The 26,028-nt window shown below is 38.8% G+C and overlaps 1 protein-coding gene across 1 annotated transcript in view; it reads right to left on the bottom strand.

Annotated features, from left to right (window-relative positions):
• UVSSA (UV stimulated scaffold protein A) overlaps positions 1-25,114 on the bottom strand; it is a 57,037-nt gene extending 31,923 nt beyond the window's left edge. Inside the window, exons 1-7 of the mRNA XM_050895941.1 lie at positions 25,017-25,114; positions 24,428-24,758; positions 20,180-20,300; positions 18,566-18,994; positions 17,259-17,368; positions 16,496-16,624; positions 695-806 (exon numbers count right to left, since the gene is read on the bottom strand). Of these exons, the coding sequence (XP_050751898.1) occupies positions 695-806; positions 16,496-16,624; positions 17,259-17,368; positions 18,566-18,994; positions 20,180-20,300; positions 24,428-24,758; positions 25,017-25,114 (1,330 nt within the window). The remainder of the gene's footprint in view (positions 1-694; positions 807-16,495; positions 16,625-17,258; positions 17,369-18,565; positions 18,995-20,179; positions 20,301-24,427; positions 24,759-25,016) is intronic.
• Between the last annotated feature and the right edge of the window lie 914 nt (positions 25,115-26,028).

The raw sequence follows: 26,028 nt of genomic DNA, 5'->3' as shown, positions 1-26,028 counted from the left end.
GAGATGAACTTTCCTCAGTAACTCCTCTTTCAATTTCACAAAAACACATTACAAGTACGTATTTATTTTTTAAAAAATCTTTAGAATGCATTAAAAGAAGGCAAGACCAAGATTGTATTTTGTCATCTGGTATGTGCTCAGTGGCTATAATTCTGCACTTGAATGCTGAGCTCCGTTTAACGTCTTGTGATAGCAACACCCAACGAAAAAAAACCAAACCCAAAAAGCCTTCTTTCTGAGCTGTAAGTTGGCCACCCTATGCGTGGAAGTGGCTGCACATCTCCAACTGCTATTAACGCAGGCGATAGTACAAAATCTTATCCCATCTCACCAGACTGTTACTGGTAACAGTCTAATATTCAGGCTCATTTACAACTTTACTTTGCAATCCCTTCACTCCCAGTAAGTATGTGTTTAGCACACTTATAAGCATACACGGTCCTGCTTCTGGCTCTAAACTACAGTGGAACATGATGGAATGAAATAAGCTTCTCGTCTCAGTTGCTCTTGCTCCTAGAAAGTATTTGTTTATCTAGAGCCAATCGCTGCTCCCGTATCTATGTAATGACTTCCTCATAGCAGTCAGAGATTACCCACACTGCTGATCACTTTATTACTTTAGAATGGCTGTTTATTTACTTTAGTGCAGCAGTAACATGCAGGGATAAAGCTTGTCACAGCTGGGCAAACTCACCATATTCCTTACGCAGGTGGTCTGGAATGTGGGGCTCATAACCTTCCTTCTCAGGGACCTCCACAAATTCATCTTCATCCTCGTCGTCGTCATCGTCATCCAAGGCTTTCACCTACAGAGATATTTTTGTTGGTTTTTTTTTTTTTTTTTAAATGTGAGGACTGCTTTTCATTTCCCTTCACGTTGAAAATATTTTGCAGACATCTTGATAGCCCTACTGAGACTGCTCTACGTCAAAAGTATCTCCCTAATTATGTATTTAATCTTTATCTAAGATTAGGCCTTTGCTTAACATTTTATCTCTAAAGCCATACTCTATCCTAAGGGCTTCTTTAAAGCCCCTTATATCCATTAGAACACATGCAGTTGGTGAAGTCTGAGAAAGTGTGAAGCTATAAAATAAGACCAAAAAATTCTTAAAATAACATCAAGATTTTGACTTAATGAGCAAATTATAGCCTTATCTCTTCTCCTTTGGTTGATTTTACTCATTTAGCTGCACCCAAATAGTCTGTGGCACATTAAATAGTATCACAAATTGTTTAAGAGCTCAAAACCAGAGCAGGCAAACAGGAGGGGAAGCTGATGGACTGGCAAGCTAATACTGACCAAAGTAAGAATATTCAGGTCTGTATACTACAGTGTTTCACTGTGTTTCTTCACAACAGCACTAAAAATAATTCGCTACATTCTTTTCTTAACTAATTCAGTACATCCTAACCATTTATACCATTAGACTGCACACATTACTATGGTCAAGACCAACAAAACAGGATTTTTAAAATGTGCCCTTGGTCTATATTGCAGTCTGAAACTGATTATCTATGACTAGCTGAAAAATAAAAACGGAGTTCCTACCAACTAATTCATTCACATAGGAGGCTTCCTATATATCATTTCAGCTAGCTACTACTGTATCTGTGCCAGTAAGTCTCTCCATTTTTTTTTTCCTAAGCTCGTTCCATACCTGAAAATGAATTTTTCTTCTATACTACACATAAGCTAAAAGAATCTGTGCCACCTCAGACATGGCCTGTACTATCAGAACTTTAAAATAGCAAATGCCAACTACGCTAAAAAGGCAGCATTGATCAAGTTTTTATGCTTTATTTCCTTTGCCCACCTTGGGAGTCACCTAATTCTTAAAAACATAATTAGCACATTATTGTACAGTATTATATGTATTGTATGTTTGCCATGCACTTTTACAAGTCTAGGAAATAATAAGGGTATCCACTAAAACCAACCTTACCACAGGCTATCACTTTTTTCAACTTCACTGCAGCAAGCCAAAGCAATAGATAAGGAATGGTATCATTTTTACTGTTTTCAGCCACATTCTTTACTTCTCTTACTGCACCTGACTTACGTTGATATTCATATCAACTACTCATTGTTACAAGCACCGGACGATACTGCAGGTTTTGCCTGCAGCAGAATTTTCTCAATTTAATTCACTACTCTAATCGTGTGTCACAGCTGCACAGCTGAGTTCCTTTAAATCATACATATACTCTGAAGCCAAAAAACCTAGAAACCAATGCTGGTTTATTGAATATAGCTAAAAATTTAAAATAAATAATTTAAAAAAATAACTAGCATTTCTTTTTGGTCAGTATTACTTGTAAGCTGGACTGAACTAATTTCTAATAAAGATCACTAATTGATACTAATACACATATTGATACACTTTAACATATAATGAATGGATAGTGCAAGTTAGAAGTACGATTCTTCCCTTTGTTTAAAAAATTACTTTAAGAAAGCTGCAGTTCCAGTGAAAAAAAAAGATTTACTGTCCTGAAGAATAGATTTACTACTGCATTCTCACCAGAGAAGACCTAATTAGTCTTCATTTTAAAAGGAGGTCCCAGCATAATCATGTTTGAAAGTACCCTGCTGTCAAAGACAGGTAACAACCACAACATAGTCTCTTCAGCCCAGTTATCACTACCTGAGAGTTGCCAGTCTTCAGGCTATGCTGGAGGATCCTGCACCCTGTTTACTTTTTGTTTCCCACTGCAGTCATTTTTCCTCATCTAAAGGAAAGAAGCAATTCAGGCCCTACCTGGCATGGCCAAGACAGATGCATGCTGAACCTGACCTCCGCAGCAGAAAGCAAAGCAGAGTTCTAATGCAAAGAAAGGGTCAAATATTCTACCACTAATCACAAACTTGCAAAGGCACTAGACATGAAAGAACATCTGTGTTAAACTGCAACTTTTAGAAGACCTTCCAATGGCCTTTAGAAAGAAAAGCATCATCAGGTTTTGTACTCTGCACAATAGAAGAAAGCTAGAGATTGAAGAGAAGTTTGTTTACATTTTGGGTTCAAAATTCTGCTGGTGGTGTCATCCCCTTTTTATCTGTAAGAAGCAATTTAATTAAGTTCAGAAATAACGCCCACTCCTACTTCTCCAGCTAGAAGCAGGGCAACATCATATTTTCCACACTCAGGTTCCATTTCTCATTTAGCTATTAAAGATTTCACCAAGCTAAAACTTGTCATGGATGATCTCAGTCTACAACTTTGTGCCATAATGTAAAAGCTGACTAACTTTCACATTATAAAACAGGGAAAGTAAATTCAGTGTATTTCCATAGTTTTTACTCAGAAGTAGTCTGTAAACAAATAAACAGCAACAGGTTTAAGGAATTGAGAAATAATGTCAAACTAGTAAGAGTTTGAACATTGAGGAGTTGAAAACTCAGTTCAGACTGATCATTTAACTTAAATTGCCAGACTATACCTGAAATATCAGTGGGTATAATACAAGTACTCCCGTGCATGGCACATCTGAGAGGACTAGAAGGAATTCAGAAGACTACTATCTTTAATTGAAATTTCTCCTAATTTGTTCACATGCTGTTGGAGGCATGTAGCTCTCTGTACATTAATATACTAAAATTCAGTGGGCTTCACTAATCCTCAACTTGAAAACTGCATTAGAAGCAACTTTGCTGTATTACCTGCATGGTCTAAAACTTTAAAGCACGTGAAAAGCCTGACAGAGAAAAGGCATAATCAGATGCAAATTCACTTTGTTTAGGTACAATCCATGAACTGTGCATTCAAGTACTATAGAAAACATTAATCATAGGAAACTGTAATTTTTGTTATCAGTCTAACACTAATCAAAAGGGAAACCTGTCACTACCGCTGACCTGTGAAACGTCCCAATTATACTCTTCGGAAATGACAGGAGCACTTAACTTCCTCACTGAGTAAATGACGACGATCAATCAAGTTTGAATAACAATGAGCCACGGAGCTGAAAATTATTTTTTGTATAGAATCTACCCAGGAATTTATGAAAGGTGAAAAGCAACCCAAGGTTTTAGGGGCATTATGGCTTTCAGCTAGTGCAGCGCATATCAAACACTAAACAGAATTTATGTGTTTTAATTTTCTAAAAGGTAGATGTGGACTTGGTGCTACAATGCATAACATATAATGCCAGATTTTAAATATGGGGGTCATTTTCATAAAATATTATGCTTATTGTTCACACCCTTGAATTTTCCTGGGGTCTTCTATTAAATTCTGATTTCCTGTAAAAAAAATTAACTGCTTAGCTAACTATAAGGAATTAAGCCCCCTTTTCCCTTCAAACAGACATAAAGTCTTTATTTTGATATAATCTTTAAGAAGATAAATAAGTTATCTTTTTACTTTAATATTTTAAAGTCATCACTGGTGGAAATTCAAAAAGTTGCATGGTAGTAGTGGCTAGTTATACCTCAATTTACTTCATTCCAGTGGTACTTCATCAGAACCATCCCATTTATGCTGTTTTGTTCCATTCCGTTTCTACAGAAAGGAGGAGGGCTCATGGGCAACATTATTAATCAGAAGAGTATCTTTTTTTTTTTTAATTCCACTTTTCAAACATGAAGAAAGCTCCAAAGCAAGCTCTACAGATGCAGTATGAAAGTTCAGCCAGCTATTATCTGCTTTTCCACTATAGGTAAACTTCTTCAGTCAATTAAAAAAGAAAAAAAAATAATCAACAATCCACAATTAAATCAGAAGAAATAAATATTTAAGACAACATTTTGAGTGGCAGAATTAGTAAATTATAATCCTTTAGGAATGAGTGGTCAGGTACTTGCAAACAAAAAACCCGAGACTACTAAAAACAAGCAACATGCCATTTCTAGTGTGCCACATCTAAAGGGAAGTATAAGCTCAAGTGATAAATACTACAATGTAAAGCTTTTCTTGTAGTGTATAGAATTAAATACCTCTAAGATAAGTAGTCACGCAACTGCTTGTTTCTCAATAACCTGTCAAAGAACGTGGGAAAAAAGGTCCCATTCTCAAATCCATTCTCATTATCAGGTCATATGAGGAAAGTCACTAACGCAGTTTGCAGTCTTATCAGAGACGAAGGGTGAACTACCTTCTCTCTGTCGCTAGAGGATGGTCCATCTGAAGGGAGACCAAACAGATTCCCAGACATCAGAGGCTACTTGCACTATCATTGCTCCTCGAGTTGCATGGAGAAGGGAAGTTTTTCCCCTCAGTGTTAATCTGCTCTATAATACTGACATTTATTTATTTATTCATTTATCTAAATGAATCATGCTTTTGCAAAACTATGTGGTTGTTTTTTTTTTTTTTTTTTAACGTGGTAGTACTCCTGACTAGATATCTCACTGTGAGAGGAAATAGGATTTAGCTAGACAATTTCCAGATTCTTGGGCTGAACTTATTTGCATATGAGAATACAGTAAAAAAATGCAGAAAATAAGAAAATATACATGCATTATTTTCATTGTAATCAGAGTTAGAACAATGACTCCTCAGTTCTCCTAATTTTAATTAAAACTTAAAATAGTACTGACTTTTCCAGCTAGACAAGTGCAATCAAACCATTTGCTCCCTAACTCATGAAAAAAAAAAAACTTGAAAAAACAGATGTTTCCTTATCAGTCTCCATCTTATTAAAAATACCAAAAACAAACACTGGATGCCAGTAGAAATGCAATCGTTTCTTTTACTTTGGAGTCAACACTCCAAGAGCCTCCAGCTGTTAGTGTAGCTCAGTGCAACCACAGCTCCAGTTAAATGCCTTGCTTATCCATCCCAACCAGTAATAAATGCAAAAAACACCCTCCACCCCCCCCACAACACTTGGAAAGATGTAAAGAAAAGCCTTTGGTCCTTTTCCCAGTTTTATACAAATTCATTGCTACATTCTGTTAAGAGAATTTAAAAACCTGAGCCTCTGCAATCATAATTAAAGCAAGCAATAAAATGACTGAAATATACAATGCAATCAGTTTATAGGACTAGATGTACAGCGTTTACTAATTATTTTAGAAAAAGAAGGAAGACAAAAGATAGCACATGAAGAAGTCATATCTACTTACTAAAACACCACTCGCAAACTACAGCTGGGACCATTAAATAAATTTTGCATGGTCTAATTAACTTGGTTTGCAATCTCAATTACTTTTCACCCAAGAAATCACTTTTGTTCAGTTTTATGCGTGTCTGTTTCCCTTTTTAAAAAAAAAAAATGATGTAAGGCATCCTCAGACAAGTGAACTCTAAACTTCATTTGTCTTTCAGCAGGCTTGATGGCTATGCATTTAAAAACCCATTCTATCTTATAAACTAAAAATTAAATGTACTCAGCTGTGATGGTCGTCATTGCATCTGCTATTTATATGCTAATATCCTCACTGGAAGATCTTGCAAATTATTCCACCATGCCAATATCTCATGTGCATCTACTCAAAGCCAACTAAATATTTTTCTGGAGGCAGAAGATTTTGGTTAGGGAACCAGAATATTTATCACCATAGAACCTAGTTAAAGGGGCAACCTTAAGCAAATACATTTTTTATTCGACCACAACACAAAATATGCTTCAGTCATCTTAAATGAAATTTGGGGATATTCTACATAAGCAAACACTGGGTAAAAAATAATTTCTTCAATGCCAGTAATAGAAACGGAATAGTCAAACAGTGTATCTTACATGTAAGGACTTTTCCATCCTTTTATGTTATCCAACATAGGATGAAAAGGAAATAAATGCTGGCATTTTGACAGATTTCAGAACTGTGCTTGAGTTTTCCTGTGTGCAAACACAAGGAAAACATAAACTACTAAAAGAGCTGTATTTATATGGACCTCCCACACACACTCCCTCCCCTTTGCTCCATGATTTGAGCATAAATCCAAACCTCGATGACTGCAAATCAGATATGTGGTCCGGGCAAATCACATTTTATGTTTCCAGTAAAAGTATCACCGTTCATTCTATTTGTAGTTGCTCAACAGCACATAGGCTACCAGGCCAGTCTGACTTTTATTTAGGAATGCACTTTTCACACTATTTAATAATTTCCAGAAGTTAGTAAAAATGCTTAAAGGGTTCCAGCCTAACAGTTAGCCTAAGTACAATGCTGGAGAACCAGCTTATCTTGGTCCAAACTGTTTTAGCAATATAAAACACCCAATGAACCAGTTTTTCTTTAAAGCAATGTACGCTAGCCAGCGTCTGTGAGTATTGTCGCAGTCCTGGAAATGCAAGCTTGAGGCTTACTCAGGACTTGTGCCAAAGCCCTCTCCATCCCACCCAGTGATAAAGAGAGCTTGCATACGTACATTGGAAGGTCAATAGCGGTGAGGCGCACTGCACAAAACCTGTATCACTCTGTGTTACTAGCTACTGCATCTCTGGACCCTAGCAGGCTCAAGGTCCCAGATAAGCTTAGGAGGGATTGTAATAAAAAGCAGCAAAAATTTACTCAAAAATACCAGTAGGTCTTAAGGCGCAAGACAGTTCAAAAAACCTTGGATCTTAATGAATCACTGTTCAGAAGAAATTAGTATGTCCAATATACCCAATGGACTAGCATGTGCATTTACAGTTTCGTTGAGGACAGTAAATAAAGGTAGTCTGGAAAACTGGTGCATTTAACAAAACTTAGCTCAGGAAGATATTGCCAGGTAAGTTTAGTACTTCTTTAGCAGTAACTACTCAAGTGTATCCTCAGATGTATTTTCATACCTCACAACTCGGGCTCCTACCATCCACCAAAATCAACAGTACTTGGTTGCATAAATATTCTTAAACCTTAAGAAAGTACATTAAAAAGGCAAAGTTCTCTTGCACAATCCAAATTTTTCATAAAATAAATACCACATTCAGGGGAGGTGTAACAGTTTTATTTAAACTACCGAAGATCTCCAAGTCTAACAACACCTTTCCTTTCCATGCATCCCAGAGAGCTAAAACAGAAGTCTGCTACCCTTCATTATTAAAGCTAATAAAGTTCCCCAACATAAAAAAAAAAAAAATTGTCTCCTACAAAATTTATGCTGACCACCTACATTTGATACTTATATCTAATTTGTTTTATCAAAAGTGACTATAGTGTTAGTCCCTTAAATGTCTTCGTGTAATATTTATACAAAAATAAAGGTTATATCTTACTTTTAGAAGTACAGGAATGTACTTCTCCCATGCGGTTCCGGTACATACTTCAGGCACTACATCTTACTACGCAGTAAAAAAGAATATATTTTAACAGTAGTATCTGGTATGATTTTTTTCATCCAGTTTTTCATTCATACTGGGAGATGAGCTAACCATATATCACTCCATCAATTTGAGTCCTCTGATTAAGTAAAGATTGACCTTCATAATCGGATCTGCATTACCTGAGTTTATTCAGTTACTGAAAGGGACAGTCTCACTATCTGAGCTTAATGCTGCTACAGAAATCTTCTCTGGATTAGGTTCCAATCAGTTCAGGTCCCCGCTGCAACAAGAGCTCTATCGCTGGTACAAGGGAGGCACTGGGAACCATCAGGGGAGGAAACAGACAGGACTATCCCTTTTGATTGCTGCTTGTGTTTAGATCATCTTTAAGCCAACCATAAAATCACTACCGAAATATATAAGCTGCTTCCCTGTTCAGCTCCCACAAGCAGTACAACAGCAACCTGTACAAAAAACCCGCCTGCCAAGAAGTAGATTTGGTAACTACATAACACACTAAGAAATACCTGTTAGAATTTCATTTTTAATGTTTCAGGAATTGTAGAATGGACTAAATAATTTTAACAAAAGAAGAGGCAAGCATAAAATAGTGTTGTGCACATTACCTGTGCCTTGAAAACCAAACTTGGTTTCTTCTTAGCTCATGGATAACTGTGAGTAAGGAAACTCCTTAAAGTGCCTACTCAGTTTTCCATTCATCTTAACATAAAAGGAAAGATTTGCAGGTTCAAGGACTGAGGTGTGATGAAGCCAGCAAAGCTACAAGCCAAGTGATGTGAAATCACATTTAGAGTCCATGCTCAGGCAGGAATGTACCCAGAGCAGAGTTCCCAAGATGTTTCCCATTCCTAGAAGCAGAAGGAAAACCCTCATTTTTGTCACTAAAGAAAGCAGCTGCCGTAGAGCCACTGTCAAGGTGACAAGTGTTACCCTGAACAGCCACTATGCTTCAACCACCCCTCCCTTCTTTCTAGACTAACTCTTCTCCTCTACACACTATTCCTTGCACACCAGTCCAGACGACATTGTTCAAAGCCATTGTTTAAGGCTGTAGTGAGGTCCAGGACTGGCTATGTCCATTCCTGGACCAAAAACTTGTTTTATGGTTCGATAACTCAAAGGTCAACCAAAAATACCTCTTTCTTTCCTCCTTCACAGAGAAGTCTTTAGGTTTTCCAGCGCTTTTCAGCTAGTCTAAGTTATTTATGAGATGAACATTATTCCTATGACCCCTTGAAATATTTCAGGCAGCATTTTGAATTATTTAATTCCTTTATGATTCAGAGGCCTACACATGATAAAAGCTAAGTTTTAGAGCTGAAGGGAAAAAAAATCTCATTACTAGTCATCATCTTTATGAAATTTTAGGAAATGTGATTTTCATCTAAAATGTGATATAACAAGATTCCCATTAGTACTCATTCATGCAAAAAAGTCCTACTGCATTTGATGGATTACCACCTATCCCTTAGACCAGATCAAACTCATGCTACTAAAACTTTGTATCCACCACCAAGGTATATATGCCCCTGTCTCATGATACAGTCTGCACACACATACACTACAAAATCAGTAACTAAATTGCAGCTTACTTCAATGATCACATTTATGAATGAATCTGAACTACACATTTGTTAAAAATTATTTCAGATGCTATATTTTTAACAGATAAATATAAATCTCAATTAAATAAATCTAATTTATTTCAGGCAACAAGTCAACAAAATATCCTATGCAAGACACACATAACCTTACATGTATTCCTGACTGTGGATTTTAGGCACAAAGCTATCATTAGATATGAATATATTTACTGTACTATTATTGCATTAACTAAATCTAAATGCGTTAGTGTGTGTTCCAAGCCTGAAAATTTTCTTCCTTTTCCATTTTTATAAATATGCATTTAGCAATGTACCTTTACCGAACCTCACAAATACATTCAATTCACTTCAATATACTGCTTCCCCTTGCAAGGTAGGATGGATAAAAAGCAGGAAGCAGATTTATATCTACTACCTGAGAGCACACACTGCTCAGTATTCATAGATGAATCAAGGGAGAAGACCCTTCGGCCTGAAAAACTTAAATACTTAGCATAAGGGTTAACTTGATGATAGAGACATTCTACTTTATTTTACACTCTATTAGAAGAGCTCCAAATTGCATTGTGCGACCTGCGAATCAGATAGGGATCAGAGGTCGTCACAGTGACAACTTTAAGAATTCATGGCTAGATCTGCATAACAAGATATTTTTAATAACTTTTTAACAGCGGCAGGCTGCATAGACAGTGCAAAGCATAAAATATACCACAGCAACATTCAGCTGTAGAAAAGGAAAAAAAAAACCAAACCATCACACTAGCTGATCAGACACTTTAACAAGAGAGTACGGTTTTGAGGGTTAATTTTACAGTCCTACATCCTAATAAGACTTAAAAAACCTGAAAAGCTCTTTTAGCTGAAAAGTGATTATGAAAGAGATGTTTCACAGATAGAAATAATTATCATATGACGGTTAAAATAGGGGAGGAGGGAAGAAGAAGCATAAGCATCTGTATGACTTATTTAATATTTTGTGTTTACTTTTACAGTTATGGTTGACCTGGCTTTTTTGATTAATATTAGTGGGGGGGTGGAGGGCGGGAAGTAAAACGTTGCCTGGACTACTACTACGACCATACAAACATTATTAAACTTTATTTATTCTGAACACATTACCTACTAATGATGTATACAATCTGATAAATGACATCTTTAGGTGTAATGCTGATTTAATTATCAAATATTCCTACATTTCTCTTAAGTTTTAGAAAACACAATAACAATCAACATCAACTTACTATTCAAATCTCAACATTAAACGCTTCTGGTTTTCAAAGGGCAACTGTGTTAAGAGTTAGGGGTTTTGTTTGTGTGCAATTTAAAAGCATCACCTGAGGAAAAGACTTCTTTTACAAAAGCGTCTCTCTTGTTTCTTGGTCTGAGTATGTTTTAGCAGATGTGGGTTCAGGCATGGTGAGGGATCACTAAGGACAATTACTTACCCCTCAGAAACAACTTCTCTAAAATGAAGAGGAAAAAAATGAGGACGTGAGTACAAGAAGCTGTTACAGAAAGCAGAAAGCAGTCAGCTGGACTGGATTCTTTATGGCTACAGAAAGAAGCAGAAAGAGAAAACAATACAGCTTTTGCTTTTGATCTAAAATTCAAGTGCAACTTTTTTTTTTTAAGCAGGCACTAACTTAACTGAAAGACAGACTTAAAAAAGAGCTGGTTATAAAACTGAAAAATGATTAGGTAGAAATAACTCATTAGCACTGATAAAATGCCAAGCTGTAGTTGAAGATACGGAAAAAAAAAAAATCAGCAATAGTCTTGCAGCCAAGTAATTGGTAGAGCTCTTGGCTTAATTTATTACATATTAAAATTTTAATCTTTTTATGTATTAAAATATTTTAAGACTAAATTATGACCAGCAAATATTTAACTTGTAAATATAATTTGTAACAATTTTCTGACATTATTCTTTCAGAAAGAATCTGACTTGTATTGCAGTAACGTTTGGGGATCAGATCAGGTTCTGGACAAGACAAGGACAGCCTTCTCCAAATCTAATTATTAATGGCATTATTGAATTCAACCAGATGTTTCACATGGATAAAATTAAGTACATGAATAAATCAAGATCCAAGCGCACGCTTAGATTTGACAGAAGATAAGGAAAGGTGAAACAAAAAGTAATGAAGACAGTTAATGAAAAACTATATATCCCTGGTTGTTAATATAACTTGAAATTAAAAATCCAAAATGTAATAGGCCTGTTAAACGATCACTCTGCTGACAGACAAATGAGCAGGATGTTTCTCACATCATATTGCCTACTAGCTTCCATCTGGCCAAGTTTTAGCCAGCCTGAGTAGTAAACCTTTTTATGGCTTCCCAAAGGTAATTAATTAAGAGATAAATATACTCTCAGTGTACAAAATACAGCTAATGAACTACATTTCTATTAATAATGCAAGAACTTCAAATATTATCCTAACAGATAATCCTTTATGGAAATGATGTAAGTGAAAGGTAGCATGCATGATTTAAACTACAGTACACACTTGTCCTCTCATAACTTTTAAAACTGCAAGATCATTTGCATCTAATCAGCTGCAAATCAGACATTAAAGAAGAAAAAAAAATAGTATTTTAAGAAAAGAAGGAAGACATTAACAAATGAAACTATTTCTAACCAGGAAAAACTATTTTTAAAGGAACACTCCAGCCATAAGCAAGTTATTCCTACAGAAGAATTAAACCTCTGGAAACAGGAATTTCTATTTAAACACCAATCTCAGCCAATAATTACAATTGTACTTCTATAATAATTCATCTAAATAGAGTCAAGAATTAACTCGAAGTGTCTCTGGTGTATTGCTGTTGCAGTAAGTTTACCTGGAAACACAGACTGAGGTGATGGCTGGCTTTGGACAAAGGTGATGTAGAGAAAAATGCCGAGCGTGCAGTATGCACTCCCTCTACTGGGCACTGAGATTATCCTGAGCAGGCATTTAGAGAAAGAAAGGGATATGTCCGGGCATCCTGGTACCGTGAAATAAAAGCCCTTTTACAGCTTCTGCCCTCTTTCCCCAGATGCAGCTAAAACTCAGTTTCACAGAAAAATGGATTTCAAAACTCTTGTTTATACTTTCAAAACACATTTCCTATCAGAAACCAACACCCGATTCACACCCCAAACAAGTATTTAACTACAGTGAACGTAACTTGTGTAAGCATGCAAAAACTCATTTGCCTTTGACCAACACAGTAAGACTGTCATTTTTTGTCCATCCCCCACCCCTATGAAAAAATAACAGCTCAGGAAGAAATGTCTTGATGACTTCTGATCTGCTGGGGGCACAGCAATGGGAAGAAGGAATGCATAGTCTGGACAGCTGGGATGTATTAACATTTATAAAGTTTGCTGCAAGGGATTTGTTTCTAGATAGTCAAAGGATAACCTTTGTTGTTCTTTTCCCTCTCCTCCCACAGCTCCTGAGAGGTAAGAGCAGAAAGGTGCCACAGCCTGCTTGTGTTGGCAGGGTTTAAGTGTTATGTAAAAATGACAGCCCTCCTTATAATTAAGGCTTTCTGATGGTTTGCATTCTTTACTATCACAGAGGAGGAAAGAAAGAGGTGGTTATATCTCATGTCACTATAAACCATTTCAAGTCAAAGTGTTTCACTGTATAAAGTTCCGTGCTTTCTTTCAAGTAACTTCATGTAAGAGAAGTTCCATAACCCTACAGAAAGTTCTCCTGTAGTTTGCAAAGCAGTGGGGCTTTTCCATTTTTCAGTAAAGGCAAAAAAACTTCAGAGAAAATAATTTGTGCTAATTTTCTAACATGCTCTAATTGCATAAGGGTGCTGCCTTGCAGACTAGTGCTCCGTGATCTGGAAAATGAAGCAAGAAACAATGGAAAGCATGGAGGTAATAGTGAGGATTGCCAAAAGCAGACACCTTCCTGCACCAACCAAATTATTCTTCTGTGAAGGAAGGCCAGGTGACCACCAACTTCTTCCTCTCAATGTAATTTACATCCAGCTACATTGCTGGTATACTCATATTGAACCATAGCATCAAGAATTACTCCAAATATATACACCTTACTTGGACCTCAGCCATGTGCAGGTATAGCTGCTCAGCTACACAAGAGTACCAATGACATGTGGCAATGGTAGGGGACTCCAGGACCTTCCCTCTTTTAAGTGGCAATTTAAATCTCTGCGGGATTGAGAGGTATAGTAGAGTTCATAGCAATAAATCTCCAGTTTCACTGTCTCTCACTAAACCTTTCCCTTTATCAACTTTCTTCATTTCCATTTGAGGATGGGTAAAGCTTTTACTCCCCCCATCCCCAGACAGAACAGAAACAAAGCACAGAATAGAACAGATGAAAAGAGGGGAAATGAGAGACCACAGAAGCATGGAGAATGAGCACAAAGGAAAACCAGAGTGTCTGAGAAGAATGGGCAAGCCCAAGTTCCCAGCCAAGTTTCCAACTCCCTATTGTTCTGTTTTATATTTGCTAACAAAATAAAACCACTTTCTCCCTGAAGGTAAGGCTTGTCTGTGGTGCGGTATCATAATTACACTCAAAGAAATGAGCAAATACACAAACAATTCACCTTTACATTCTCCAGGTAACAATATAGGTACTTCAGATTGCAGTCACTAGTTGCCAGGAAAATTGCTATCATATCCAAATGTAGAGATGTCACAGATCAGCTACAGGCTAGACAATTTACACAGGACCCTCCGCACTCAGACACTTTATTTACACTCTCTCTCTCTGCTTACTAAATGCTCCCCTTCATTTTTAGGTGTGCTCATCTCTACACACAAGCAGGTAACAGCACTCACTGACTCCATGTGCTAACAAATAACATCTGTAATGCACTGAGCCCTGTTGGGACAGGACAGCTGTGAGCCAGTGCGTTGAAGGACAGACTATCAGTACTTCTTCTCTTGGATCTAAAGATACAGAAGATCACAAAACTTTGGCATGGTAAGAACTATAGCTCCAACGACACAAGGACAACAACACATAACACAAGCAGCAATGCTGAATTAAAGAGGAGCTGTGTATAGTGTTTCATATGCTGACATGTAAATATTTGACAGATGGGAATTTAATAATCACGGTCTAAGAGATGCTGTTTATTTTGTTCTATCAGACTCTCATTTTACTGTGTTTTTACGTTTCAACAAAGTCATTTGACACGCAAATAAAAGATAATTTATACAGTTTCCTTCTGCAGTACAAAGTGCTCTATGTTCAGGTTATAAATTTGAAGTAACTCAGCACTAACACTAAATTTGGGTATTTTCCACTGGAGAAAAATCCTAGGAATAATTATATATTGTTTTCAACGCTTAAGTTAATACCTCAACCTGCATTGCTCCATTTTGAATGTATTCTTTGTGAGCACTGCTATGTATTTTCCTTTTTTTTTTTTTCCCCTTCTAACGATGGAATTTATTAGCTTTCAAACCTTATATACATAGCATTGATCAATCTCCAGAAGTGGTAACAATACCACTTTAAACACACACACATGGAGGCACACACACACGAAAACCAAGGCTTGAATGTCCTTTATATCTTGCAAGAAATATAGCAACCAATATTCCATGTAGAGATGCAGCAAATGAAGTCCTGTCAAGCAAATGGCAGGAATGACAGCAGATGTCTGGATTCCTTCATAGCTGGTTGCATAAAGGTAGCACACATATTTCACTGGAGAAAAAAAACCTCTGACAAGACAGTCTTTCAGTACTTTTCACTCAGAGTTGGCATTTTTGACTGGTGTGGTACATCAGTAGGTATTAAGATGATAAACCAGATTAATCTTGATAAAGTTGCATTTGCACAATGAAAGCAAAGTCTACAACACTCAGTCATGGCTAAACGAGGCTACCACAATTTAGTCCAAGGTATAATGTCCAGATCAAATTCTTACAATCCAGTCATAAGCCAGACTCTACTCTGGACCCTGACCCAAAACACTTATTTTCGTGTCAAGCTATACAGTAATTTCATTTGATCGCAACCAATAGAAATGAGTATTATGCAGCTCTGCTTTTTAGCTACATAAACAAGCCATAGACTCCTTTTTGGACCTGAATAAAGTATTTGATCTGTCAGCCTCCGTTTATTCACAAGTTCTACCTATTTCACAAAAGTTGTCATAGGTAGCTAATCTTTGTGAAATATTTTGACACTTTAAAGCTTTATATAACAACTAATTCCCTTACGACATCCTTAAACACATTACATGCTCACTAGAGAGAGTAAATGCTCCAAAGTAGAGACACTACTTTCCTGAATTGTGAGACATTAGCATAGTTTGGCAAGTTGTAAAAGAATGAGTAATACAGTGTTTACTGAGAAAGATGCACAAAAGAAGCTGAGGACATAACAGTGTTACACATGAAGAAACTAAGAGTAAATAAAATCTGAACTTAACCACTTCTCTATCCTAAACAAAACCAGTGCTGCCTTACATGGTTTTGTCTAATAACCAGGCCCCTGGCACACTATACAGGTGTTTAGTGCAACTTCCTTGAGTGAAGCTACAAGGAGCTGAATTAGTGTACTTTTCAATAAAACTTGCATTGAAAAGTTTCCCAGATTAAGGCTTAAGAGAAAGTGCATTTTTTGTATATAAGCTAAGCATTACTAATGGTCCTCTCTAGTAAAACAGAATTTTAAGAAACTCACCACTTTCCTTTTTCTCGCTTTAAAGGAAATGTTCATTTCCTTGTAGTTCTTCATAGCAGTCTCCAATTTATTCTTGAGATCAATGGCACATCTTAGCCGATCATCATTTATTCCTGCTCTGGTAAATAACTGCAAAGCAAGAAATCAACGTTCTTATTCTTTTTTCTAGACTTCTGAGCCAAAAAACATTTTCAGTTTTCCTTCATAATTAATGAAACAACTTTTTCACAAATTCCTTTATTTTACAACTAACAATTAGTGAAGCCACTTCTTTTCCTATCTAGAATATAAAAGCTAATAGCAACTACTAAAGGCAAACAAAGAATGAACAGCTGGTATAAACATCTCCTCAGGGTGTCCTTCTATAGGCCAAATTCCAGCCACAAGGCTCCTGAGTAGTAATATCAATTGACAGAAAGGGCATACTGATTTTCTGATACATACATGTCTGACAAAAACAAGCTGTGTTTTACTTTAATCCTTTGCAAAGAAGCCCCATTTTACTATATCTTTAAAAAACAAAAAAAGTATGACTGTAGGTAGCATACCTAATGCTGAGAGCCATCAAACAAGTTATGTAGCTCCTGTAGTCTCCTTTTGTCCACCCCTACTGAACTAGAAATCTTTTCTATTTGCACCTATGTTTCTTCAACCTTAATTTCCTTTTTGCTCACTCTCCCTCAAGATTTACTGTACCCCAGTTCTTGCTTCTCCACCTTTTTATTAAAAAAAGAGGGGAAAAAAAATTGTCTCTTTATCCCACCTGAACCCAGGACTGCACAGAAGGCCAGAACTTATTTCTGAGGAGTTTGTGAGCATCCATGACACTGTTTATTATGGCAGTATTATCTTCATTCTCATGCACTTTTACATCTGTCCAAAACAGAGGAAAAAAGAGTTAGTGCACAATGTTCATAGCATCTTCACTACAGGAGCTAAAGTAGGTAAGCAGAAGAAGTAGACATGAACCTTTCTAAAACATTTGATCACTTCAGGGAAAGTTACAAACACCAGAATGTTTCTCTGTTCAATATTAATTATTCTACCGTTATCCACACATTCAAAAAAATCAGAGGAAAAGATGAAAAGCTTTCAGTCCAGTGATGACAGAAAGTTGTTAAGCCATCACTACTAAGGAATCGCCAAATAAACCACAGACAAGTGCAGTCTTACTATTTACATTACATCTTGTCGTAAGTTCAAATGAACTGGGCCTTATTGTACCAGTTTCTGCATATTCAATATAAAATAAACCCTGCCCCAGTGGCAATAGGGACTTGATTGTCAAAGAAGCCAAGTATGCCACTATCCAAGTAAAAATGGTACTTTTCACCCGTTAGTCATTCATAAGCTCCACGGACACATTTCCAATTCTGTTGTCTGCAAGCACAGAAGTAGATACCTGCCTTACTGGCTGTTTGCACATGAAATTCCATCAGGACGGTATTTGTAAGAGACTTCACTTAGACTACCAAAACACAAACCATCCTAATTTTTCTAGAGGTAACTCACATTAGCAAAGTTATATAAAAAAGCGATAACCATAATCCCTAAGACTTCCTAGCAAAACTACTTACTGCTTCTTGCAAGTTGTCAGTAGTAAGGAAAAAAAAGTTTAAGAGATACTCAATTGTAAGATTTTTAAATTAGCAGCTTTCTCTCTATACCCCAGCTATAGAGAGAAAGAGGTGAGTAGTGAAGCGTATGAGAAAGAAAACTCTATACTGGTAAATAGATTTTTTTTTTTTTAACACAGGAAACTCATCTTATTATAGGTACTATGAAGTGCTGTAATGTGGTTACAACAACTAATACAAAAGTTCAGTCTTAGAAGGTAATTAATAGAAACTGTTAATCACACACAAGGACACCCAAACCTAAGAATGGTTACTAGATGAACCAGAAATAGAGAAGAACTCCAAAATAAATCAAAGTGGTGTCCGGGAATCCCAAATCAAAATGGTGTCCACGAAGCCCAGCATTTAAGTCATAGGAAAAAAAAACCCACAACTACAAAGCACTTCAGACAAAGACTGCCTCCAGCTATATGTGAAAAATTTTTCCAGGTACCTGTGGAGATTTCAAGGTCTAGAGTATACTTATGTGAAATAAGCCCATGGCTCCTAACAAAAGTCTGGTAATCATCATCATGGAGAGCAGGGACACCAGACTGAACTTCTGAGCATGTGCCTCCATCTAATTCTTTTTGCTCAGGCTTCTCCTGTTTCTCTTCTAACTCTTTATCAGTTCTAACACACTGAGAAACAGAAAGAACGTCCTTGCTGCAGCACGGCTGTTCATCATCCATGCATCCAAAACAGGACTGGTTAACTTCCATCTGGGAGGACAAGGGGGATGCAGGTCTATCCTCACTAGCAGACATTTGTTTGTTGGGTTCCAGTTCCGTGTCATTCACAGTGAAGTCAAAAGGATCTGGCATCAGAAGCCGGAAACAGTTTTCCATCTCTGTCAGTGTGTCGGCAATCTCTTGGGACATTTCTATCAAGACACAATTGTTTTAGAATATTGTTAAAAATTGTAAAATGCTAAAGTCTCCAGACCAGACACAGATTTACAAAACAAATATGACTGCCAAAGGGGTAATCCATTTATCCAGTAATCAGTGATAATTTAGCCATACAGATCTCTCTCCACTGCAGAAATTGTCCTTATAAAAGTAACAATACTTTTCTTAAGCAGGAAATCTAGAATTTCCTGAGCAAGGAATCTAGAATCAGTGTTCCTCCCTTCCCTACCCTCTCTAAAATTTCACTATGCAAAGATGACACAAGTACTTCATAGAATTTGAAGGAGAACAAGGTTCAATGAGGATATTCTTAGTGATGTTGGTGGGTATTCATTCTACAGCCATGAATGTTATAGTTGCTTGTAGGTGTAGCCATGAATACATGCTATTGCTCAAAAAGATGCTACCAATAAAAGTGACTTTAAGAAGGTTAAATCTCTTTAAAATTCTACCCTCGTGCATGAAAACGATTCCAGCATGCAGAATAAATGTAGACACAATTGGATGCATTGCATATACCAAAGTAATTTAATTAAATAACCCTTTGTAACTGCAACATAATATACTTACTATCTCTGTTCTTCTTCCGTGTTACAGAAATATGTTTGCTATGTACATATCGCTTAGAGATTCAGCCCCCAGTTACACACATTTTTTAGCAGCGGTATGATACTTTTCATAGATACCCTACACTGCATCCAGGATTCCTGTGCAGATCATTGCCTATACTTCTGGAACATGATGACTGTATATACAATATAATTAAGGTCATCAGCCAACAAGGCATTGAGAAGTCTGTGCCTAGTCAATGACACTGAAATTAAGGCACTAGCTCCAAAAGTCTCACGATATGCTTGCTTGAGGTTATACAGCCATACTTTACTGAATTACAGACCAGACCTTTACTGGCTAGAATTTGGGGTTTTTTAAATCTCTTCATACCACCTGAGCTCACAGGACTGTCACTTGTTTCCCCTGGTATTCTTTAGGTGAGAGAGACAGAGGGTCAAGTTCTAACAAATGCAGTATTCCCACCCTCTGTGGTCAGCTATTATTTGGATAGCTATTCTCTTAGAATTTGTTTTATATAACCTTAAAAAAGGTTGCTTTAAAAATGAACAACAAAAAAACCCACTAAAAGAACCAGAGCAACTCACCTTCCATTTCTTTTTCAGCTCTTTTGGCTTTTTCTTTGTAAATGTTATCCAATCGTTTTTGCTTCTCCTCTTCCCTCCTTCTTTCAGCCGCAGTTCTGGCATGCACATCCTGAAAATCCACCTAAGGAGGAAATGAAGAAAAAAGTGTAACGTTCCTTGTAAGAAATATATAGAAAATCCATTTCCTAAGATCCTTATCTGTGGTGAAAAATCCTCTAACATCAGCGATCTGCCAGAAGCTCAGCAGTACTTCCTTTTATCTCTTCTCCTCCTAGAATCAATAACTACAGTAATTCTGAACAGAGTTTTTACTTCTACTAATAAGGGACTGCTGAGAATCAGTGGCTTTTGGAAAGGAATCATAAGGTAGAAAAACAAAATGCTTAGATTTCCACACCTAAATTGCAGGAATAAACTAGACGTTGGGAGACCTCTGTCACAGCACTGGAGACATGGGGTTAGGGGGAATGGGCAGGAAGAGACTACACAAGGTAAGTATTCAAATTACATGAAAACATCACACTAGGTCCACTATTAGTAAAGGAAATCTAGGAAAATTTGTAAGCTCTATTACCACAAGTATGCATATCACTTACTGAAGAACTTCGTAAGCAAGGAAAGTAGAAGAGAAGACACTCAAATTCATTAAAAAAGACCAAATTTTTTATTTTACAATTACATTTGTTGGATTTGGGGATTGAGGGAAAGGTTATCATTCAGTCTCACTTTATTTTCTTATGACTAAAATATAAACATAAATCTGAGTGATTCAAAATGCTGTTTCTTAAAATACTTGCAATGGGTTTTTTTAGTTTGTTCTTAGAAGGGCTTGAAAATGTAAATATTTTTCACTTCTACTTTAAGGAAAGGAGTCTTGATTGTGTTATTGTATAAGGAAACCCCTTCGAAAAAGAAAAACACAGTACTTCCTTTTGATTGCTACTACATAACTTTCATTAACTTCAATACAGATTATGCTGAGTGCTGAGCAATCCTGTACTTTGCTGCTAACAGAGTCCACAGACTCTCTAGTGCTCTGTCTGTATTACAAGCACCCACTGAATTTTTGTCGTTATTGCCACTGCTAGATGATATAGCTTGTCAACATACAGTAATGGTTCCCAGATACAGACGGTCTACACCAACGTTTTAGAGCCACACAGGAGAACAGCCTAGACGATCTCTCCTGTAATATGTACGTGGACTTACTAGCCATGGGTCAAGCAAACCAAGTACATCCTACAACTGAAGTTTGCACATTTTTTGCACAATCAAGGATTTTGTTGGTGCCTCATCTCAAACTTACTGAAGCATTTGAATATTCGTTCAGCATTAAGCAAGTAGGTAATTCCATTAAACACTATGGAAGTTAAAAAAAAATAATGCTGGAACTCAGGCTTATCCACATACTAAAATGTCTTGTTATACAAATGTTCCTGTTTTTGTATAAAATGTTTCCTCTAGGAGCAAAAGGATACTTCAGCTTTCACAGAAACTGGTGTGGAGAGTCTCCATCAGTTTAGGAAGAGCACATTTACCAAGCTCTTTTTTTATTGGGGAATGGGGGGGGGGGGGGGGGCAGAGGGAAGGTAGGGAAAGGAACTAGTTTCACAACCTATAGCAGCACATGGATCACCAGGGTGAGCTTTTTTGGTTTTCGGGATCTGATTTTTCTACCAAGTTCACATATAGTAGCAGGAGAAACAGGTCCTCCCAAAGAGCAACATCACCCACAAAAATGGAACAAAGACACAGAACCCAGGAACTACAGCTACCATTTCTAGGCGGTCAGACTGGATTTGCACAGAAAATGAAAAATTAGCTAGAGTTTCCTAAATCACAACTTCTGCCACATACCAGAATACCTACAGTAGAGTCATTTGCCCATTCTTTCCCCTTCTCTGTCCCAAAAGTACCAGCCACATGCTGCTCCACTGCATTGTTTCATGCTTCGGCACTTGTCCGGATGCCTTTCTTACAACATCTGCCAAATCATCATGGTTTGCCGTTGATAACAAGAGCGCACCTCACGCACTAGGTATCTATCACCAACCAAGTCTACAGCACGCACAAAGCTCTGAGTTGCCCAAAACAGGGCACACTGGCCTCTTACAGAAGCCTCACAAGGTCAGAATAACTCAGGGCCTGAGTTACAGATGTGCGCATGGACTCACCTGCTACCTGGGGCCAGCACTAACTCACAAACTTGGTCAGAACCCATCCAAGCTCATTTAGGTGACATGGACTGAGACCGGAGTTGTTCTGCCTCTGTATCGGTGCAGGCTATGTGAAGCCTTTTAGCATTGGTCTGTAATTATGGAACTGGATGTGATGAGGTGCAAACAATTGTTCTTGATTTAAAGGGTGTAGGTAGTGGGCCTAGACAACTACTGCAGCTTCTGGGAAAATACTGAAGTACAGCAGCAGGATACTCTATATTGAGCTGCTCAAAATCCTGTTCACTCTGTAATTGCAGCTCACTTTGTAATTCCATCCATGCATTCCTCAAATGCAAAGATACTATAATATGACTCAGCTGCCTAAATATGCAAGCATTTGGAAATACCTGAAATCTTTTTTTTTTAAATTTTGAGACAGGAGTTTGAAAACAATTATTTTCAGATATACTGAAACATTATTTGTTCTTGAAGTCAAACATTTATGTAGGTACTTACTTGGTACCTACTAATATGGACCTACTAACATTAAAACAGTGGGTAGCTCTCCAGGTTTACACCCTAAAAGGGCAGCAGTTGTCATCTTCTGACCAACTGTTTATACGGTGACTTTGGCAATTAAAAAACAAGCAAACAAAACCAACAACCACAAATGACACACACAGCTAACACTCCTCTCAAGTTGCCCCATACTATTGTGCCAAACCTGTGATACAGAACAGCAGATGTACTTTACTACTAGAAAGTACAAATGCCTCCTCAAATCTTTTGGTTGTTTCTCATACTTCAAGTATTAAGCTGGCAAAAGGTCAGTTAGGTCAGCTGGCTCATCTCAACTCTTTAAGTACAAGAGTTATTAAAGTACGTAAGATTGTTTCTATTGGTACTAATGTTTCTAGAAGTACTCAAATTCAGCTGCTCTACAAAATAGTACAGCCAACCTTGCTGGGTAGCTTAGTATCACAAATATACAAAAAGTGATCACCCAGTCATAACTGGGGAGCAGCCATTAACCACAGGAGCAGACACAGACATGCCAAACTTAAGCAGACTTGCTGTACACTTGTGTGTTCAATACGGTAAAACTGTATTATGTGTTAAAGCTCCCTCGTCACAGTCTTGCATTTTTCCTTGTCACTTCCATGTAGTTTTTTTTCTTTATTAAACAAGACAATAAGGGAGGATTCAAAGATAATCACCTTTTGTGAGCAGATGCCAAAAATTGTATAGAAAAAGAACAGAGTATAATAAATAATACAAGTAGGGTACGCTATTAGCTTAGTATGGAACTAGAACAACAGAAATACATCATGTATCACAAAGGTTTTTGATCTACTGTTAAGAACACGGAACGCTTGTCTTTCTGAAGAGAACCAATGTTTACTGAAAGTCTGGTATTATCATTGTAGATAGTATAAATGCCACAATAGTGTTCCCAATTTTATTGTTTGCACCTCAGAAGAGATATTAAAGCAGAAGAATGTTCAAAACATAGTAACTCAAAGCCTAGAAAGGAGATCTAAAAGTAAGTGCCTATGTACAAGAAATTTCTCTTTAATAAAACTTTTTGTATGACACACCTTAACACTGCAGCTGGGAGGATCTAGCGCCTACACTTTCCGTCTCTGTTGTACAGCAAATGGACGCTAGAACTGGACAGCTCAGTACTGAAATCAGGCTAATTTAAACTGGCATAGAAAGACTTAATAGCTGATTATCCTCAGTTTAAGGTATAACCATTATTTCCCTTCTAAAAAGGGGCTAGACTTTGGGGCTTCAGGTAGGAATCAGTGGGTGGAAACCTACTGGTGAGCAATACTTCTTGCACCCTGAGAAAAGGCTAGTTGAGCCCAGCTCTGAGTACAAGCCTAGGGTTTTTAAAACTTTACAATACTGCAAGATGAACAAAAAGGTTGGGGTTTGTTTTTCAAAGACCATGCTCAACAGGATGTCTCCTAAAGACAACATCGTTTCCAACAGCTTTTCTTTTATATTTATTGGTTTCCTTGCTTTAAACATCTCCTAGCGATCACCACCTAAAAACACGCACAGAACTAAAAACGCAGAGTACCTTCTTATTCTGCTTTAAGAAGTGGTATCCCAGAGAAAGCTTCTTGTAGGCCTCTCCATATTTCTCATGCCAGTCTTGCACTGACTTAATGGCTGCTTTCCTCAGTTTCTGTGCCACCTCTTTGGGCGGGGGAAGAGGCTGCTCATGGTCTATCCCCACCGTGAGCTCCAAGAACTCTTGGAAGTTGGAAATAACTAGCGTCCGGAATTGATGGGATCGGGCAAACAACTCTTGCACAATCTGGAAAGCCGAGAAACGCATCTCGGCGTGCTCCTCGTTGAGTCGCGTCATCAGCAGGTGATAGGCATGGCTGATATGTTCATCTGAAGACCTGAGAAAGGAGAGAAAGGAAAAAAAAAAGGTTTAGCACATAAAAACACAACTTTTTTTTTTTATTTTCTATTTTAAACCAGCAACTTCTGTGCTGGCAGCAAGCTGCACTCAGCCCAAACAGCAGGCCCCAGGACGGCCCTCGGGGACAGCCTCCGCGGCTGCCCGGCCCGGGGACAAGCGTCGCTTTCGGGGGAGGCAGCGAGGCCCGGCGCCCACCCCGCCCCGGGTCGGGTCGGGCGTCTGCGGGCGGCCGTACTTGCAGATTTTCTTCAGCTCCTTCATCCTGCCCGGCTCCAGCCGCGGCTCTCCCGCGGTGGTGAGCTCCTCCACCAGCTCGGCGAGGCGCTGGTCCATCTCCGCCGGCAGACGAGACGCCGAGCTGACGGCACAACCGCCCCGCCGAGCCCCTCAGGCCCGGGGAGCCCCGTCAGGACGCCGGGCTGCGCCAGCCCGGCCCGGGCCTCCGCGGCGCCATTGCCCGCCCCTCAGGGCAAGCCCCGCCCCTCGGGGGCCGCTCACCCCCCCGCCCCGCGGCGGGTGGTACTTTCCTCACCCCCCGCCCCAGGCGCCTACCACCGCCCCTCCTCCGCCGCAGCTGTCGCTTTAAGCGCGCGCTGCCTCCCCCCCTCTCCGCCCCGCTTCCGCGCGGTGACGTTCACGTGACGTCACACCAGCGGAAGCGCGACTAGAGGAAGGCGGGGAAGGCCTTAAAGGGACCGCGCCTCGCTTTGGGGGTGAGGTGGTGGTGTGTTAACCCCTTGTTGTCCGCAGAGGGCGCAGGGGCTGAGCCCAGGGGCAGGGCTGCACCAGCCCGGGGAGGCGAGCGGCCCCCACGAGGCCCCCGAGCCCGGCAGTGAACGCCAGCCGCCCACCGTGCAGCGCCCTGTGATGACAAACCTACTTAGGATATTTCCAAAGAATCGCTCAAAAAGGTGGTTTTGGGGGGCAAACGAGGCCACGGCCAGGCAGGGCTGTGGAGAGGGCAGAGGTGTCGAGAGCCAGGTGCTGAGGCGGGCGCTGAGGCAATGGCAGGCGCCTGAGGTGCTGCCCCTCAGAGAGCCCCTGGGTGAAGGCGGTGACAGGTCAGGCGTGGGGAGCGGAGCCCCCCGGCCTTCCCGCCTTACAGCAGGGCTTCCTCGGAGCTGTGAGCGGCGTCAAACCTTCGGCCTCCCTCTTCCTCCCCCCCACCTGCAGCCCTCCCTCTCTAAGCAGCTGATACAAGGCGGGAAATGAGGAAGGCAGGGAACCAGGCCCTCATTCATGGCACC

The sequence above is a fragment of the Gymnogyps californianus genome, chromosome 4 (genome assembly GCF_018139145.2).
Source record: "Gymnogyps californianus isolate 813 chromosome 4, ASM1813914v2, whole genome shotgun sequence".
NCBI lineage: Eukaryota > Metazoa > Chordata > Aves > Accipitriformes > Cathartidae > Gymnogyps > Gymnogyps californianus.
This window is presented reverse-complemented; position numbering and strand designations above follow the sequence as displayed.